General features: G+C 56.5%; 6 protein-coding genes across 6 annotated transcripts; 3 read left to right on the top strand and 3 right to left on the bottom strand.

The window, feature by feature from the left end:
* Positions 1-1,517: 1,517 nt before the first annotated feature.
* BXZ73DRAFT_48130 (ribosomal protein S5 domain 2-like protein) lies at positions 1,518-2,725 on the bottom strand (the record flags this gene model as incomplete). Its single annotated transcript, XM_048019995.1, has 4 exons — positions 1,518-1,538; positions 1,594-1,664; positions 1,724-1,908; positions 1,965-2,725. 4 exons carry the CDS (start codon positions 2,723-2,725, stop codon positions 1,518-1,520), a joined length of 1,038 nt encoding a protein of 345 aa, XP_047877122.1.
* Positions 2,726-3,121: 396 nt separating this feature from the next.
* BXZ73DRAFT_48056 (CASP C terminal-domain-containing protein) lies at positions 3,122-6,036 on the top strand (the record flags this gene model as incomplete). The annotated part of the gene is made up of 17 exons (XM_048019980.1): positions 3,122-3,170; positions 3,220-3,330; positions 3,383-3,439; positions 3,491-3,612; positions 3,668-3,826; positions 3,874-3,962; positions 4,012-4,121; positions 4,180-4,274; positions 4,327-4,382; positions 4,438-4,555; positions 4,642-4,725; positions 4,779-4,970; positions 5,029-5,274; positions 5,308-5,424; positions 5,477-5,679; positions 5,733-5,772; positions 5,830-6,036. The coding sequence occupies 17 exons, from the start codon at positions 3,122-3,124 to the stop codon at positions 6,034-6,036; spliced, it is 2,055 nt and encodes a 684-aa protein (XP_047877123.1).
* A 2,341-nt stretch (positions 6,037-8,377) lies between these two features.
* On the bottom strand, positions 8,378-10,856 carry BXZ73DRAFT_48014 (uncharacterized protein; the record flags this gene model as incomplete). Its single annotated transcript, XM_048019972.1, has 12 exons — positions 8,378-8,461; positions 8,516-8,766; positions 8,828-8,915; positions 8,974-9,045; positions 9,096-9,230; positions 9,283-9,331; positions 9,383-9,489; positions 9,537-9,616; positions 9,668-9,809; positions 9,856-10,041; positions 10,103-10,611; positions 10,718-10,856. 12 exons carry the CDS (start codon positions 10,854-10,856, stop codon positions 8,378-8,380), a joined length of 1,842 nt encoding a protein of 613 aa, XP_047877124.1.
* Positions 10,857-12,547: 1,691 nt separating this feature from the next.
* BXZ73DRAFT_102028 (uncharacterized protein) lies at positions 12,548-13,260 on the bottom strand (the record flags this gene model as incomplete). Its single annotated transcript, XM_048015088.1, has 4 exons — positions 12,548-12,657; positions 12,795-13,040; positions 13,091-13,160; positions 13,225-13,260. 4 exons carry the CDS (start codon positions 13,258-13,260, stop codon positions 12,548-12,550), a joined length of 462 nt encoding a protein of 153 aa, XP_047877125.1.
* A 519-nt stretch (positions 13,261-13,779) lies between these two features.
* Positions 13,780-15,545, top strand: BXZ73DRAFT_78072 (S-adenosyl-L-methionine-dependent methyltransferase; the record flags this gene model as incomplete). Its single annotated transcript, XM_048022807.1, has 10 exons — positions 13,780-13,865; positions 13,918-13,943; positions 14,011-14,177; positions 14,238-14,301; positions 14,381-14,611; positions 14,673-14,788; positions 14,844-14,922; positions 14,980-15,079; positions 15,159-15,320; positions 15,443-15,545. The coding sequence occupies 10 exons, from the start codon at positions 13,780-13,782 to the stop codon at positions 15,543-15,545; spliced, it is 1,134 nt and encodes a 377-aa protein (XP_047877126.1).
* A 908-nt stretch (positions 15,546-16,453) lies between these two features.
* Positions 16,454-19,056, top strand: BXZ73DRAFT_48097 (uncharacterized protein; the record flags this gene model as incomplete). The annotated part of the gene is made up of 7 exons (XM_048019989.1): positions 16,454-16,600; positions 16,676-16,995; positions 17,218-17,281; positions 17,363-17,447; positions 17,508-18,223; positions 18,283-18,614; positions 18,852-19,056. The coding sequence occupies 7 exons, from the start codon at positions 16,454-16,456 to the stop codon at positions 19,054-19,056; spliced, it is 1,869 nt and encodes a 622-aa protein (XP_047877127.1).
* Positions 19,057-19,086: the final 30 nt, after the last annotated feature.

A 19,086-nucleotide genomic window follows, 5' to 3' on the forward strand; every position in this document is an offset into this window, starting at 1 on the left:
TAGCGTGCCGGAAGGTCTTGCAGGTGTTCGTTAGCGCACAGCACAGCCAGCTTCATCAACTCCCCGGCCCTCCTTCTCCATCCTCCTCGGCTGGGCAAGGCAAATCTGGAACACCTACCCGACCGGCCTGCACGATGAGTGGGTGGGCACGTTCGGGCGCACCCTTTCGTCTATTTGCGTTACCAAGGCGGACGACACGATTCCTCTCCGCGAGCCCGTCAAGATTAACGGTTGCAGCCATGACCAGACCTCGTGCGTTTATTAAATTACAGACATTTATACTAACGACGGATGTGGTTGGTGTACTAGAGGGCACGGCTATAGTGCTGCCATTACTCGGTTTGAAACAGGATCCGACTCTCTGGGGAGAGGACGCTTCGGAATTCCGGTACATTGCTTGCTTCTACGGCGTCTGAGTCTTTTTCATATGTCCCGATGAATTCAGCCCATAGCGTCGAGAGCACCTTCGTGACGCCGTGTCCAGTATGTCAGGCCTGTGGGCTTACAACCTCTCGTTTTTGAACGGACCGCATGCTTGTCCTGGGTACCGCTACGCACCGGCTGAGTAGGTACTTATCGACGCCTCCTCTAATGGTGTAACAATGCTTCCTCTGTTTCTGTATCAACGCTTCTATTTATTATTTTTGTCCTCAACATGACTCTGAAACCATGGGAAGCGGATATTTATGTAAGATGTTGCCGTATGTTTGAGTGTCCCCCTGAGTCGGGGCAGGATAGTGCCAAATGATTTCTGAAAGAAGGCATCCTGGAAATTTTACCCTTGCAACGCACCTGTAAGCAATACTGCGCTGCATAATGAGTGAAAGACTGGCCGAAGGTAGAGTCAAGCTTGTACTTAGCACGAAGAGGGAGTCGGTGGATGCCGAGCCGTGGGAATACGAAGATTTAATTCAAAAGCGCCCGGTTTGCCGCGTCCAGTTTTTTCGCGTCTTGCTTTTCGACTCCGTCCATCCTTGTCCTCAACGCGTCGTGGACGTGCTTCATCGCTTGGACGGCCTGGATCTTGAAGGACACAGGCGGGGCAACGTACATGGTGAGTTTTCCGTTATTTGTTCCTGCCTTTTCGGGATCGCCGTCGTCGTGCTCCTCCTATGATGAACATCTATCACATTTTCAAGCTCAACAGTCTAATGGCTCAGGCCAGTTGATGACTCTACTTCTGCAATGCTGACTCCTTACTTTCGTTTACATTTTCTTTACTCCCTACTTGAGAACGACCAAGCTGACGACCATCTCACTATCAGGTCTTTTCCTTACCTCGTAGTTGTGTAGTTGAGAAATAGTGCATGTACATGTGTAGAGCACAAAGATTCAATTGCATCCAAAATTTCGCTTTGAAGGTGAACTCATACTCGTCGTAGGCGACTTGACAATGCTATGTGGGTTTGAGGACCGATGATTGGTCGGCAGTGAGGGGACATGGCAAGCATAGATTACGGCAAGGATGTGAGCTATTATACGACTGTAGCAATGCAAGGACCTGTGCGAAGTCTCGATCAACGCTTGACCCAAGTGTACTGCAAGCGATGTGTTAGACGATAGGATTCGCTGCAGGACAAGTCGAGTACTTACCCCCTTGCGAGCCTTTGCGCGACCAGGCTTCTTGCGTTCAACCATACGCGGATCCCGCTTGAGCAGTTTTGCTGGAACAACGATGCCCATTAGTACGTTGAGTGCGCCCAAGCTCATTTGTTAAGCCCACCTTTCCGGAGCAGTGGCTCTACGTCGGGCACGTGCGCGGCAATAGCTTTGGCAATGCCCAGAGTAACAGCTCCGCTCTGACCGGTCGTACCACCACCTCGAACGATCGCGAAAACGTTGAAAGCACCGAAGAGACCCGTTACACGGAACGGTCGGACAATACGTTCACGGTCTGACGCATTGGGGCTGACACAGGGTCATCAAGAGCATGCCCCACTGAGGTCTAGCTGGACGCAACTCACAAGAACTCCGCGAACGGGACATTGTTGACGAGGATGTTTGTCACAGGAACCTCCACCGGGGCGGCTGGGGCCTGCGAAAGCGGACCAGTCTCGAACCCAGGGATGGGCACGGCCGGAGCAGCGGCCAACACGTCCGCCAATGCATCCGCGTCGCTTTGAAGAGGCGCGTCAGGGCTTGCGGCGGAGGCGGAGGGGGTGATGGAAGGGGAGGGAGCCAAAGCTGCCTCGCGCGCCGCTTGCGTCGGGATCATCCACACGCGCGCCGTGCTCTCCTTTCTCCTGCCAATGGTGTACGACCGGCCGTGTTCGTCCATTTGCACGGGCTTCTTCTGCCGCTGCGCGAGGATGGCCGCCTTCGAAGGTCGCTCCCAGGCTGACATGAGCCTCTCCAGCATTTGCACGAGTTCGCCGTGGCCGGCGGCTTGAGCGATACGGCGATAGTTGTTCAGCTCGTCGAGGGCGGATATGATACGGGCGTATCTCGTCGTCGACAGCTTTACGTTCAAGTCCTTCTCCACAGCGGTCTTGTCCTTCCAGAACGCCTCCAGTGGGGGGAGATTTTGCTGCGCGAACGCGGGGAGAGGCACGAGCTCGAGCTGCTGCATGATATTCCGAGTCGTTTTGGTGGTCGCCTGGAGAGAGTTGAAGACCTCCATGTACGCAGAGCGGCCAGTGAAGAACAAGGGAGAGGAGGGATTCGGCTTCGGTTTGACGAAATCCTTGTAGGTCACCGTTCTCGAGACTGAGGATGTAGCTGGCATCGACGCGTAGGTGCGCGCACCGCACGTGGAGCGCACGGCCGCGCGAATGGGAAGCATGGCAAATAAACAGAAAGAGCGAGGAAGAGGGGAGGAGAGAAACAAGCTCCGCGACGTCCGAGTCCGCGTGCCAGGCAGAGCTCGCTGTCGGATACGATGAGCAGGCGCGTCCGAGCGCCCGCGACGTCTTCATAGCCGTGGGAAGGACCTGCCGCGTTCGAGCCCCTACTGCGAGGGTGTCATCCCCTGCGCCTGAACGCGCCCCAGCCACCGTCCTCGACGTGTAACTCTCCCTCTGGAATCCCTACCATCTCGGACCCGGTCTCTTCCCTCTGCTAAAACACGTTAAAACTTCTTGGAGCTCTTGGACTATCACGGATCTAGTACCACTTGCCCGTCATGGCGGCCCCGGAACAGAACTTCTCTGGAGCATTGGCAACCTGGAAGGGTTCGTTACACTCTGCTACATATACCGTAGTGGCTCTCATGAACAGCAGATATTAATCTCTCTGAGCTGCAAAAGACACTCGATGCCCAGGGCATAGAACTTGTCGAGAACCAGAAGGAGAGCGTAGTAGGGCGTAAAGCCCTTGCAGATCGGACCAAGGGTGAGTAGGGCGTTGTTCATGTTATGGCATTGCCTTATAGGGTGCCTCAAAGAGTTCAAGAAGATGTCGGATGAAGAGAAGCTCACAGCCTACAAGGGTTTGTTGAAAGGTACGTCTCTTGGACATCTGTCGCATGTTTGCGTTTAATTTGTTACTGCAGCATACCAGACCGAGATAGACAGTCTCACAAAACGGTCAAAGACCGCGGAGAATGCCTTCTTGAATGTGTACAAGGTTCTCGCCGAAGCTCCGGACCCTTACCCTCTCCTTGAGGCTGCTGTGGTACGTCATACTATGGATCTAGTGCCCAGCTGCGTCTGCAACCTTTCTGCGTTAGGACCAAACTGTCAAGGTGGCAGAGGCCCGTGAACTTGAAGCTGAGTTGCAGCGCGCCCGGGAAGAGAACGCCGAGCTGCGGAAACGCTTGAATGAAAATACATCTCTCGAGAACGCGAAGAAGAAGGCCGACTCGCGTGTGGAGCAACTTGAACAGAAGGTGTGCCCGTTGGTGATTGTTGAAGCGCATTTAATGACGTGGTACAGATGGATGACCTCATTCAAGAGAAGGTCAACCAAAAGGAGAATGAATTGAACGCCACGTACGATGAGAAGATGCGGAACTACGAGGAGCGGTGAGTGTGCACCACTCTAACTGGTTCGGTGATTTATGCGGATAATTAGAGAGCAAGATCTCCAACGCCAGCTCGCCCTGACGAAGAATCAGCTGCGCGATCTCAGGATGTCGCATGACTCCAATCAGGCGAAGCTGCTCGACCACACTCAGCGCCAAGGTATGCGCATCCACGTATTCGGTTCCAGTGTTCTGTTCAAGTAGTAACTGTTTCAAAGATCACGAAACTGTGGCTAAGCTCGCGGAGCTGGACATGATGGTGGCAGACTTGGAACATGCGAACAGTCGTGTGGCTACAGTTGAACGCCGGAACGTACGTTGGTCTTACTTCGCCGCATATGTTGAGTTCTTGACGAGAGTTTCAGGAACTGCTGCGTGCCGAGATCGAGGCTATGAAAAGTGGTCATGAGGGTACAGCTCAGTGCGGTCATAGTGCTGATGCCTTAAATCTCCCGACTCTGACGCAGTCCACTCAGGATCAAGGAATACGAATCCAAGATTGCTGATCTCGAGTCTGAGACCGATCGCTTGTCCCAAGCGCTGGAGGTGCAGAAAACTGCCACGGGGACCGCGCAAGCAGCTGCAACAAGAAAGGTCGAAGAGCTTGGCAGAGATATCCAAAAGAAGGCAATGATCATCGCCGCCTGCTTGTACAAGCTGCTGACAGGACTAATTGACAGTCCGCTGAAGTCGATCAGCTGAAAACCAAACTGAAACAATTCGCAGACTACGATGAGATCAAGCGTGAGCTTGACATCATGAAAGTACGTCGACTTATCTTTTAAGCGTTCGTGTGATTAATGCCTCGTTTCTCCAGTACGTCGAGTTCGCCGGGCTTGAAGGTGACGACGATGTAGACGACATCACCTTGAACGGCGATGCCCTTGGTCTGCATTTACCTAGCCCAAACCCCAATTCTACCAGCATGCGCGCGCAGCAGGGTAAATCTCTCGAGGTTCTTCTAGCGACAAAGAACAAGAGGATTCTGGAAGAGCTGACCAGGTTCCGAGTATGCCTTGCACTTCACGGCGTTGTCTTCTCTTGTTGATTGGATGAAATTGACACAGGTTTTGCACGGAGAGCTCGAGACCGCCTTGCAGTCTGTGCAGTCTCAACTCGACGCAACAGAATCCGAGTTGGAGAGGCAGCGCACCCTCAACGAGAAGCTCGAAACCGACCTGCTGCATATGGACCAGCGGAAGGGCGACAGTGGGATCAACGGCGGCGTCGCACCTGCCAACGGCTCGTCAACATCTGACGTGTTGGCGGACCTCGATTTAGGCAGGAAGAACGTAGGTTATGCTGCTGCTTCCGTTTCCGCATATCACTTGACTCTTCGCTATTAGGACTCTTTGACTCGGAGCACTCCGATTCCATTCGCACCTTCAGCAGATACATCCATCCTGCCCATTGTGACCAGCCAGCGAGATCGCTTCAGACAACGAAACGCCGAATTGGAAGAGGTACAATCAGATTTCCTGCACCGTTCCTTGGGCTTATCCTAGAGCAATGTAGGAATTGCGGAAACAATTCAACATCATCTCCGAGCTCCGAGCGGAGGTCAAAAGCTTGCAAGCCGACAACCTCAAATTATACGAAAAGGTTCGCTACATGCAGAGCTACCGCGAAGATGTTTCCACGCGGCCGTCTACGCTTGATCCAATCCCGTCGAATGTGGCAGGCCGCTCTGACGATATGAGCAAGTATCGAGCAAGATAGTACGTCAAACTCTCGAGCGTCCTCATGACAAAACGTTGACATGACACTGCAGTGAGGAAGCTATGAATCCGTTCCAGGCTTTCCGCGGCCGAGTAGGTTCTAACTCCATCGTAGGGGGAGCATTGTCTGACCCGCCTTTGTCGCCATAGGAAGCGACGCGAGCATACGAGTCGCTCAACGTGCTAGAGAGAGGCGCACTCGTCCTCACACGCGCGATCCTTGGCAACCGGCGAACGAGAACAGCGTTCATATTATACGCCATTGCGTTGCACCTACTCGTTGTGTTCACCCTCTATGAGTGCTCGAGCTCATCAAGCTCAAAGTTAGAACGGAAACCAAGCCCATATGGTGGTTGATTGGTTGGTAGATGTTCATCATATTATGTTATGCTATGTAGGACACTATTCGCTGTTAATAGATCGCTTCGTACGACGCCTCGATATCGGTCCAAAAGCGGGCGTCCTCAAGCCAAATGGGCCTGGAAACCTAATGGAGCATATGTAGGAATCCCGTCAACTGATACCGGCCGTGCCGCTTGTGGACGCAAGCGTTAGCAGCAATGTATTTTGTTGGTGGAGGTTGATACATACCAAGACCATGCAACCGTTGTGTGTAGCGAGAACTTCAACTGATGTGTACAGCACTTTCTCGAGCGTAGGTTGAGGTCCGCAATAGAACGTGCATGGAAGAAGCTCGTACTGGAGACAGAATGTTTCTTTGAATCTCTCCGGCGTGTGCCCGGCGCTGTCCGAATTGGACGGTGGGTGCAACTTTGTATACCGCGCGGCCAGGGGGTTGAGGTCTAACGTGACCAGACGGTCAGACGGGTGTGCCCAGAACCAGCCGTGATAGTGCGTGCTGATGACTAGCCGGCACCCGTACGCCCAGGCGCGATAGAGCTCGCGTGGGCCTCCTCTTCCAGCCGCGAGCAGCAGCGCGTCCCGCTGCGCCCACCTATTCCACTCGACGACCGGGACGGTCTTGCTGTTCTTGGACTCGGCCCAGTCGATGAGGGAGGCGAACGTGGCATACGGAACGGCGAGAATAGCGCCGGAGAAATTCCCGGAGGCATCTTTCCTTGAGAAAGAGATGACATGAACCCTCAAAGCGGGGTCGGGCCAGAATGGGGCGGAGGGCAACGGCACGGGGATGCTAGATTCCCGGACGCAGCATGCCCGTGCGCCCACTAGGAGGTCCAGGTGGAGGACGGGTCGCGAGGAGTCGTGAGTGCCGTCTCCGCCTCCCTCCTCGCCGACGCGCGGGGCAAAGCGGAAGACGTGTAGCCTATTGGATGGCCCGCCGACGAGGAGGTAGGCGGGATCCAGCAGTGCGAATGAAAACGAGCTCCTGAATCCGAACTCAATTCGACGCCTCTAGGACATGGGAAAGTTGTGAGGTCAACGAGCTGTAAATTGCAGCAAAGATGAGAGCATACCCGGCTCTCCAGACATAGACTTCGATTGTACCAAAGTTATACGGGATTTGCTGCTGTGGCATCCAGGCAAAATATTGTTCATGGATCTGGACGCTTGCGATCGTATTAAAACCAGCAGGTTCGAGAGGAGAGTAAAGGACGGATTGCAGAGCGCGTGGATGAGGAGTAGAGGGATGAGCCAGTGATCGCAAATGTATTTTTCTAGCCCCATGTCTATGTCCCATCAGCAATCGTCAAACACTGTATGGGGGCGATACCTACTCAGTGTTTGGCATCGACAATTCAACAGCTACAAGCAAATCTTGTCCCACGTCCACAGTCAAGAACTGGAACGAAGCCACATCCTTGTTGATAAGGGCATAAGGAATCTTCCACTGACGCACTTGCTCTGCATGACTTGTACTTGACGGCCAAGTGGAGTAAACACTTCGATTATCTTCTTTGCGGAATCTTGGTAGACCACAGATATCGAGCCCCCAAAGGCCGTGAAGGCGCTCCTGTGAGCGTCGCTATCCGGTGAGTCCTTGTTCCGTACGAATTGAGTCCCAGTGCTCTGGAATGTGCCGCTGCGAACGCGCTCGCGGTATTTGCGCAGCATGTCAAGTTTCTCGGATATGCCCACCCGATTGCCTGGCCCATCGACCATGCCGTTGAGAGACAGCTCTATTTTGTACTGAAGGGCGACACTGGTTCTGATGATGCGTTCAAAGGATTTGCAGACCTGCAACATAGAAGCGCACAAAGTTCAGGAGCATCCCACCTAGGTGGAAAAGAGGCATACTGCCATGCAAGAGACCACATCTTCCGTTGAGCACGAGAGGAAGACGAGCAAAAGGACATCGTCTGGAGGCAATTTGGATGAATGCTGACCGTCGCTTTGATCTCGGCGACGTTTTGGAGCTGTTGTATTGGATGATCTTGAACGCGCCATCGTCGTCGCTTGAAGGCTAGAGCGGGTGTAGGGCGTGCGTCGTCGTTGGACGACACAAGAGGCAACGCCAGTCACCGGTTCTAAAACACGACGTGTCTGGCGCGTTTGCCTGGTGTTGCTTCACGTCACTTGGCAGCAAGGACATACTTAAGCGCACCCGTCCGCAGACGACTGGAATCCAGGGCGCCTGATTCGAGACAACGGGTCGCCAGGGGTTCATCGGGCCTACCCCGAGGACTATGAATTAACGCCGCAAAAGCGTGGCGAACTACCAGTAATATAAATGCTATAATATGACAATCCACAATGTCTGCAACATACATGCCGCACGTCACCGTAGTCCTGAAGCCTTCGCGTTCTTCAGCTTCCAAAACTCCAACGCCTTGTCGACAGCATCGAGGATGGGCTTCATGGCCTGGAAGGAAGGTTTGAGATGCATGAAACGCATGAATGAGCATGGACATCTTACCACCTGCACTCGCGCTGCGTCAATGCTTTCCTGTCGAGCTGCGGCGATCAAGGCGACCACCTTCTCGTGCGTCTTCCCGAGGTATCCAGCCATCTTTGCCGCTTTCGCAGCCTTCTGGGATGGCGTTGCGACAGAAAGTGCCTGAGACTCATTCGGAGGTGGGTACATGGCGAGCCAGAATTGCCGCAAGAACTCGTTTGCAGCCGTTTGACACGTTGTCATCTGTCGGAACAGAGTATCTGGTATGTCATCTGGAGGGAAAGGAAAAGCGCGTGGATAAGCGTTACGTATAGCAGTTGTTGAAGCTCATACGTTTACGGGACTTGACATCTAATCGACAAGAGACGTTCTGTGTCATGGCGATAAGCGCTGTCTCTCCGGCTTTCTTATCTACTTTGACCTGTGACGAGGGGTGTGAGTGGGTATAGGAGAGCGAATGGCAAAGACGTGAACCCGACCTGCACGAGATTTGATGCCCAGTCCTGAGTACCGTCCTTCAATTGTCGTATCGCCTCTTGAAAGTCGACTCGCTGGTGGAGAGGTCAGTCACCGAAAATTCAAGGGTAAGCTACCAGCTTACCAACGTATTGTCTCTTTCACCGCCTGCACCGCTTGCCCTTCCATCGAAGTATCGCTGGCTGTCTTTCATATCCAGAATGATTCCTGCGGACGATTGGTTGTCGTGTAGATCCTCTAGGTCTATTTGCATGTAACGCTACCAGAGGCGTGAAAATCTTTACCAGCATCAAATAGGCAGTCCATCATACCTCTGAATCATCGCTGTCTAGTCGTCTTCGTTTTGTGGCTGGTCCACCCCTGCCAAGAGTCAACTTCGAAAAGAGCGCGAAGTGATGTGAAGTGACTTACAATGCCGTGTCAAGCAATCGAGTAGAATGCTCATTGAACTTGCGGATGAGCGGCAGAACAGCTCTCTGTTTCCCTGCTTGCATCGTGATATCTTTTTCGTTGCCGGTCTACCAAAAAGTCAGTTGACCATTTGCCCCTGTCAACTGAACTCTACCTCGTCATGGTCCACGTATGTAGCACCAAGGTCGATGAAGGTGTCTACCCGCTCATCTCGTATACGACGTGGCTCAAGCTCTGCGTACCAGTATGAGAGCTTACACACGCTGGTCGTCTTGGAGGACTCACCGTCGTCATCCTTCTCTAGGTATTTGTCAAAGATAGGATCATCTTTGACTACGTGCTGAGCTGCGGAGGAACGAATAGAGGCTCGGTGGGCATTGAACAACTTGGACTGGAAATATCGACTCCAGAACTCTGCTTCAGACAACTGTTTGGGATCAGCCGAGGACAAGATACTATTGGACCAACATTACCTTAGTCGGGACAGTGTCACTGTACGCCTTCGCAACGATGGGGAATTCCTCAAAGATATCGTGCACCAGCTGCGGTGTGATGACAATCTTGACCTCCCCATTGACAGACTGCGGTCGAGGGTCGACGAGCTGCCCCGGTTTCCCGCGTTTCTGGCCTTCTGCCGCAGCCTGGGCCCAGAGCAGATGCTGCCGAACGGGCAAAGCCGTCAGCCACGCAGTCGCAACAACCCCTCTACGCGACGCGTACTTCTCTGCCCTCCCAAAACTCAGCCTCAGATATGTGGCCTCCCATAACCAACTCGCGGTGGAGCTGCGCAAGCTCCGGGGTGCTCAGTAGCACCTTCTTCCGCAGCCGGAAGTCGTTTGTCGGGTCATTCACCGGTGTGCCCGACCTTTGCGACTCGCTCGCCACCGACGGGGCCCGCGAGCCCGCCGCCGAAGGGCGCGCAATGCCCGACGTCGACCGGCGGGGGGTCGGAGTCGCGCTTGGCGAATGTGGCGCGGGCATGGCGGCGACATGTGGGGGGATGGACTTCGCGACGACGGGGGTGGGGGCGGACGCGGGCACGGGGGCGGGGGCGGTACCTGCAGAGCGGTTGCGTGCAATGATGTTTGTGAGCTCGGCCTCGAACTTGTCGCGTTCCGCGAGCGCGACGGCCTGTGGGGACGTGAAGGTGAAGTTGTGCCCGGCCTCATCGCTCACGAGCCCGATCTTGAGCCGGACCTGCGCTGCGCCGACCTTGCTGCGCGAAAGGGCTGCGAGGCGGCCGTCGCGTGCGTCGGGGAAGGATGGAAGAGGGCCGGGGACGCGGGGAAACGTCATGAGCCACTCTCGGGGAACGGGTCGTGCTCTGGGACTTACAGGCTGCCTCTGCATGGACAACCTTCACCGCGGGGATGTTGTCACCAGTCTTGGTCCATTGGAGATGGGAGTCTGTGAGCTCGAGGAGCCCGGGGAGCTTCTTGTAGGACGCCTGAGCGGAGCAGACAAGGGAAGGCATGCGGGCGCCCTTCCAAGCTGCCCGCTAATACGTTAGGTAAGCCCATGGCGCCTAGAATTTAGTTAGTCTAGCTTTCAATATACTCTCGGCCCTCTCCTCTATCTTGCTTTCCCCGCTGGCCTTGAAAGCCGAGAACCCGTCTGCTTCCCATGTTTGTTCTTGCCGGGCTTCCTCTGCTTTAAACATCCAAGAACCTCAGTTATGTCACCCCGACAGCTTCAACGACAGTCTCAAGGCTTCAGTTCACGTACCCGCTCAACTTGTGAATTGTGGTGAAATCACAACAACACTACGGCTCGTGTATCACGCTGTACGAAATGGGCTTGTGCGGAAGGTCTTTGCAATCCGTAGATTGCACCACGGGAATGTAGCCTCCCACTGCTGAGGCGGTCAGGACTTAGGAATGGCCGGAGCGGTCGTCTGTCACTTCTCTTAGGTGCAGTGGGTAGAATTGAATTCATCATCGAAGCTCAACAGGTAAGGATGTCTGTGTCACGTTTCATATTTGTGAAAATAATCGAATCGTTGACCTGTCCTGCAGGCAGATCCTGGTCCAGACGTCCATCCCAGGGCCACGCTGCGTCAGCGGAGGTTTCGTTGGTGTGCTGCTCGAGTCGTTCCGTGATCGACAAACCATCTCTTACGCATCAAGCTTGGCTGCACCACTCCCGGACGGCGCTCCGATGCCCAGATAACCGCCGTTTCCGAGTCACTTGGGAGACGCAAGCACAATGCCTGGCCAATATGTGCGTCGTGCATGCCGATATAAAGCCCCACGGATCCACCACCCTACCTCCAGCGTCACGACGAAAGACTGCATCTGCTTCTTCACTCGAGAACCAGTCCTCTATCCTCTTCTCCGCGTCCGCCATATCAGGCTCAAAAATCTCCACACACCCTACATCCCACCGCTATGTCCGCAAGCATGACCCCGTTCTTCTTCGAGGCCTCGCCGTCCGCCACATCCCTCGCGAGCACGTCCACAGCCGCATCAAAGTCGACGCTCCCGAAGTCCAACGACTACAAGTCCTCCTTCGTTCCTCTCTCCTCCCAAGACGGTTTCACGTCCGCAAATCCCGCTCATATGCGCACCCTGCCGAAAGGGGCGCCGTGGTCTAACTCATGGCTGAAGCGGGCTTTTGGACGCGTTGGACACGTACTACCTACGCCGGCAATCGCGCAGATTCCAGTATTGGAGGAAGAGAGGCACGCCGAAGCGGACCGGGCTTCGTCGAAGCACCGGTGAAGTCGGGCGACAAAATGCGTGCACGGCGACGCACGGATCCGGCGAGTTCTGTCCAACGAGGAGGATGTATGACGAGAATGAATCACTAAGGATCGGATGAGAGACAGGGTGTTTGTTCTTTGTGTTTACTAGTGCTTGGTTTTCCGGAATAACAACCTCATGCGCTCTGCCCTATCACCTCTGAATGAAGTACGCAAGCCTCTCACTCTACTCCCAGGATCGATGTAGTTCACCGTGTACAATGTATGCATATATGTTCTCCCTGAGCCGATGTCGTGACTGTCATAAACTGAGTACAATTACAGACGATTGCATAGAGCACACTAAAGGGATGTGTCCAACAATATGGTATGGAAAGTTCGAAGCCAAGGGTAATACCAAGACAGATATAGGCGATGCGATGAAGAGGGGTGTGGAGAGGAGAATTCGCAAAGGTTACTCGACCTCAGCAGAGTCCCTCGTCGATTGACATCCCGCAGCGCTTGCAGTAGACCTTGCGGTCAAGCAAGCAGAGGCCGATCCCTAGCGGAAACCAGAAGACCGCGGCAAGCACACCTGAGGAGCGCAGTGATGAATATACGGCATTGATCACGGAGAAGCGGAGAAGAAGGGGAATTCGAGTCACTTGAGGATGCGACGCCCGGAATTTCCAAGAGAACAGGGTGGAAAACCCAAGGACACTGTTTACTCACCCAGCAAGCCGTACTTGGTCGCCGGAACATGGCCACCCTCCTGGAGACAGACCATCTGGGGGTGATCTGGTGGAAGGAGAGAAACAACTCGTTCACCAGTGCGTGGGTTCACATAGTTGTAGACGACTGTCCGCGAGGGACCTGGATGTCCGTCGTAGGGTGCGGGGTTGGGGAGTGAAGGGGGAAAGGGGTTGACTTTGATATCTCGCCCCTTGTGAGAGCTCTCGGGCACGAACGGGCCCTGCGCTGCATGTCGGTTAGATTGTGAAGCAAGTGAGGGAGTAGATAAAACGCACGTTCTGAACGATCGCCTACAGCGGTATCGTATGAGGGAGGGGCCTGCTCGTCGAATTCATTCGTGTTGGCCTGCGTCATGAGACGGCGGAGATGAGCAAAGCGCAGGGACGGCGATAGAGTGTGCACTGCTCACCATGGATGAGTATGAAGAGGTGGGGTCGACGATCATGGATGACTGGCTTTTGTAGGCAAGCGAAGGGGGTACGTGGCGGCGGAGCCAAAGATGGTCCGTGGCCCGTGAAGCCTGGTTTTGTAATGGCTGGCTCCGAGTCCGAGCTGCGGCGCGGCGTCGAGGACGGGCTGCGGGGCTGCGCCACACCGCGGCGGTGCTCGCCGGCCCGCCGGCCGACAGGCCCGGTGGACGTGATGCGTCATCGCGATTGTGACCTCAGACGCGTCGCGGGTGTCACGATCAGACGCCTGGCCGACGATCGAGGAAATTCAAAGGCTGGATCTGGAGGGACGATTTTCCTCGCCCGCGTTTTTCTGCGCGGTGGCTGCCGGCGCCTGCTCATATCTGTCTTCTGCGCCGGTCTGTCCTGCTCCCAACATCCTCGCTTTCCTTCTCTCTGCTTCTTGCTAGTGCTTGTACTACTCCTCTCGTCCGAACACGGCGCTGTATCCTCTAATCAGCTCACAAGTCACCCAGTGTAGCATACCCACCCCTCCCCCTTCTTCCAGTTTCCCAATGGCGAGCGCAGGTCCTTCTACACCCGACGGAGAGCCGATGCAGCAAGATCAGGTCTCCCCAGACAACATGACCTCCAAAGACTAGTGTGTCCTCTTCTTTGTATCCCTCATACACATCATTTACTGCTTACCGCAGCTACGCGGATTCCTACGCGCACTTCGGTGGGTCTCGGCTAGGCTGCATCTCGTGTGCCCCAGCCGCTGCTAACTTCGCGGGACGGGCACACAGGCATTCATGAAGAGATGCTCAAGGACACGGTTCGGACTGGCTCGTACCGCAACGCAATCGTCAACAACCCACACTTGTTCAAGGACAAGGTTGTGCTCGACGTCGGCTGTGGCACGGGCATTCTCAGCATGTTCGCGGCGAATGCGGGCGCGAAGCACGTTGTCGGTGTACGTCCTTCGTCTTCGATCTGAACTTGGTTCGCGTCTTGAGTCTCACCCGCGGCACAGGTCGATATGTCCAACATCATCGACCAAGCAACCAAGATCGTGGAGGCGAACGGTCTGAAGGACAGTAAGTGTCGGCGCCTGTGATCTACGCGCCTCGGCTGCGTCTTCAGTGCAATTACGACATCTAACCCTGTCGGCCACAGAGATCACGCTCGTGAAGGGCAAGCTTGAAGAGGTTACGCTCCCTTTCGATAAGTTCGACATCATCATCTCTGAGTGGATGGGCTACTTCCTCCTCTACGAGTCCATGCTCGACACCGTCCTTCTTGCTCGCGACAAGTACCTGAAGCCAGACGGTCTGATCTTCCCAGACGTCGCAACCCTCTACATTGCGGCGATTGAGGACTCTGATTACAAGGAGGAGAAGATCAACTGTGCGTGAAAAGTCTTCTCATTTGGCGACGTGAACTCAAGCGATGCCCTCATATCCGCTAGTCTGGGACAACGTGTACGGCTTCGACTACTCGTGTATCAAGGAAATCGCGCTTCGTGAACCACTAGTAGACACCGTAGAGATCAAGGCCGTTGTTACAGACCCATGCCTCATCAAGGTACGTGTCTAGCCCTGATAGTTGCAACCCCTCATTGACCGTCTTCCCCGTGCAGCACATAGACTTGAGAACGGTGACGAAGGAAGAGCTCACCTTTACTAACGACTTCTCGCTCAAGGCGACAAGAAACGACTGTGCGTATCTTCACGACACCCTCATGCCTACGTTGGCTCATCTCCGTGTCGCCTCAGACGTACATGCGTTCCTGGCGTGGTTCGACATCCTCTTCGAATGCACGCATACCAAGGTTAGGTTCTCGACGGGCCCCCATGCGAAGTACACACACTGGAAGTGAGTCACTGCTTTCGCCGATATGACATCCTCGTTCCTAACAAGGTGCATCCACTGACGTACTTGTCGGCTCATTCAGGCAGACCGTGTTCTACACCCCAGCCACTATCACCCTGTCTGCAGGCCAGGAGATCAAGGGTAGACTGTCATGCGCCCCCAACGCGCGGAACAACCGTGACTTGGATATCACGATCGCGTACCAGACCGAGGGCGAGCTTGAGACAGAGTTCCACTACAAGATGTGCGTGCTTCTTTCCTTTCACGCCGTTTTGTTCCCAACCCGCGGACGGGGCGGCGTCTTGCTCGGTATGCGCCGAGCGGGCTTCTGTCGCGAACGGCGCCGGACAACTTCACCCCTTGAAGGACGCAGGCGAGAACGTACGCTGACCGTTTGTCAGGTCATAATCTCGCTTGGGACAAATTCCGTCGCCGCACCCGCATCCGTGTCTGGGTCGACTGGCTGTGATTCTTCGCCACGCGTGCCGCCTGCCCGGAACAAAACGAATGAACAAAACGAACGCGCGCACTGAACCGGAATTGCGCCTTCTCGACCGGTCCGTGTTCGGTGCTGCAGGTACTGAGCGCCGTGTGGCGATCGAACGGAGGGTGGGCGTCGAGGGTGGGGCGTTCTTCCGATGTTCTCTTGCACGAGCACACGGACTCAGGGGGCGCGCTCCCGCGAGGGTGGTGAGTGAGGAGCGAGTGCGCGGATGTGGAGAAAGAAGTCATGTAACGCTACGAAAATGGACGCTGTTGTACCGTTGCGTTGTCGGTTGCAGTGGATACGATCCTGTGCGAGCACACATACTGCTCTGGTCAGGGGGGATCAAAGCCGGACGGCCTCGTTGCCGTGGGCGTTTGGGGCTTTGCCTGTCAGAGCCCCAGACGCTCCCGACACGGATCACAAAATAAGTGGTAGCGCGAACTATAGCTGAAGACGAGCGATGGCACCTGGCAAGCCTCGTCTTGTGCCGCCCCGGAGCCCATGGTGGACTCCAGACGACCTGCTTGGGCATGTGAGCGGGATTGGGTGCCGAGAAGATGCGACTAAGGTTGGCAATTAATGTCGGCTGCCGGCGGCATCGCGGGAGGTTTTGTGGGGAAGCGCTCCAGGGCGCTCGAACTGACTGCGAGCGCCACGGCGGGGGTCTGTACATCCGGCTTCCCCTCCCGCTTGATCTCGAGCGACGGCCTTCCCTCTCGGTCCCCCACGCTATATAGCCCCGACTCCGACCCCCGTCCCCCCTCCTCCCTCCCATCTCCCCGATCGCGCACCCTCACCCGGTCATACCCCAGTGAGGACTTTGAGGACCCCATCGGCCGCGAAATCCCGTCATACCACCAATCCCCGTTGCCTCCGACGCGCTCTTCAACATGCCTGCGCGCACCCAGCCCTACGCCTTTCATCGACCGTCTCCGGCAAGCATACAGCCCACTCTTGACAGCCTACCCGCCGAGATCCTGCTCGAGATCGCGAACTACCTCAAATCTCGCGAGGATGTCCTACAATTGAGCCGAGTGGTGCGCTCACGTTCTTTCTTCTCGCGTCTGGTCGTACGACCACCTGCTCTCCTCCACCTCTGACGGTCCTCGCAGTCTGCGTCAATATTCGCAAAGGTTCTCCCCGCTCTTTACAGCGACGTCGAGCTCCACGGAGTCATACAGTGCGGGCGCACTCTCGCCATGCTCGAATGCCGCCCTGACGTCGCCCGCCACATCCGTCGCCTCGCCGTGCACCCCGAAGACGACGTTTCGCCGCGCGCGCACGGCTCGACACTGCGCGCATGGGACAACGCCGGCGTCGTGTCGCGCGCCATCGTCAAGGTCGCGAAGCACCTCGACGCCCTCTCGCACTTCGACTGGGTTGGCGAGGACATGCTCCCCGACGACCGCATGTGGTCCGAGCTCCGCCTCCGGTGAGTGGTCGTCGCTCTTTCATCGCTCTTGGCATGCGCTCGCATTTGCAACGCGTTTTCACCGCTTCTCTGTCCGGGCCCACCGTCTTCCGCCTTCTTGCATCGTAGTGCCGTGCCATGCCTCCAGCTGCCGGTCCAGGCGGAGCGCTTATGCCATCTCCGAGGAGCGCGCTCGCGCTAATGCCAATACATCCGACATCGGGCTGACCAGAGTTCCGTCAGGTGCCCTCGTCTGGCGCACATTGGGACGACCTTTGGCTGTTTCTTGCCTCGACCGGGCACCTCGGTATGTGGTCAATGACGTCATCACCATGAGTTCAGCCGTCGCTAACGCCCCATCCTTCCTCCTCCCCCGGCCGCCGAGCAGCTCCTCCAGTTCACGGGCCTAACCGGGTTCTCCCTCGCATTAAAAGATGGCTTCTACGCCCATTCGCTGCACTTGCCCTCTCGAGGTGTGTCCGATGCCGGCAAGAGTCTTCAGCACGTCCTCGATCTCGCTGACCCCGAGTCAGAGAGTGAGCCTGTCTTTACCCGTCTTTGGGACATGCTCGTCCTCCGCTGCCCAGACCTCGAGACTCTCCGCATCGTTGGCAACTCGACTGAGCCCGGGGATGTCACACGCTTGTATGGGGCGCACTGGCCGAAGCTCCGCCACCTGTGTCTCTCTGCCCTCGTGTGGAACACGACGCCGCTAGGACACCTGCCTCAAGCACCGGACCTTAAGGTGTTCCTCGAACGTCACGAGGGAATCGAGACGCTGCACCTCTTGGGACGCCCGCATACAAACTTGATCGATCTCTCCACACTCTCCATAGACGCATTGCCGAGTCTGAAGGAGTTCAGCGGATCGTTCAGCCATCTGCGAATGCTCGTCGACCGCCAGCCTCCTCCACCAGATCCGAATGCCCAGCCTCCGATCCCCCCTCTTGTCCACCCACCAGTGCAGAATGCGCTCCCCAACATGAATCCTGCGCTGCCCCCGGTCGACACTCCCCTTGCCAAGACGCTGGAGCGAGTCAGCTTCCCACATGCAATGCATCTCCGTGACTTGACGCCTCTCGCCGTGTCACGGGTGCTCGTCGGATTGCACTCGCTAACATCCATCAAGGCGACGTTCTCGATCCAGGGAGGGTACGATAGCAACGGCGTGTTCCGCACGATCGTATCCAGCTGCCCGCACTTGCTGGACCTAGACATAACCTGTACCACTCGCCCTTCGTTCTTCCTCGTGAGTGTATGCACACATATACCCGGCTCGCGGCCACCGATGACTAAATTGCATCTCAGGACGCCTTCGCAAACTCGCTCCGTGGTCTCTCCCGCCTCCGCTCACTTTCCCTCGCGCTCGTCCGCATGCCCGGTGAAGAGCCCATGCACCTCGGTGCCGCCCGCATCGCCCTCGCCAACCCGCGCCTGAAGACGTTCTCGATCGCCTTCATCCCAATCCACGCGCACGACGCGCAAGACGCGGCCGAGTCCGCGCTCGAGTGCGGCACTTTCGAGCTCACGTCCGACCCGCACGGTATCCCTGTCTGCCTCCACGTCGTCCAGAAGCGTGCCCGTTGCTGGCCGTGGCAGCGCGCGGCGGGAGTCGGTCCTGCCGCCGGGCTCGCAGAGTGGTTCGCGGCCGCGGCGAGCGCGCTCGGCATCGACGGCCCGCTCACGCTGCTCGAGAGCGCTGCGCGGGCGCGAAGCACGCTCCGCTTCCGCTTCGGGCTCAACGCCGCCGCGCTCGCGGGCGCGGCGCACATTGGGTTCGACGTCGGCGGTGCGGTACCGGCCCCGGCCCCGGAGCCGGGGACCGTCGCGCGGGCCGCGCGGGGCTTCGGCTTCAAGCTCGGCTGGGGCGCTGCGAGCGAGGGTGGGCGGGACCGGGTCGCGGTGCGGCGGTGGGTGCACGACCTGCGGCCGAGCGGGCACCCAGATGTGCGCCAGAAGGGCTTGGGCGAGCTCTTTGTCGAGCGCAGCCCGGCGGGCGAGGAGGCGCGGCTGATGGTGTTCTGCCTGGGCCTCCTTGGGCTCACGGTGTGGGCGCTGGCGAGCAAGGCGTTGCGGCCTTAGCTTCGAACTGGCTCTCGTTCATGATCCGGA

This window comes from Epithele typhae, assembly GCF_022376455.1.
Source record: "Epithele typhae strain CBS 203.58 chromosome Unknown BXZ73scaffold_29, whole genome shotgun sequence".
Lineage (NCBI taxonomy): Eukaryota > Fungi > Basidiomycota > Agaricomycetes > Polyporales > Epitheliaceae > Epithele > Epithele typhae.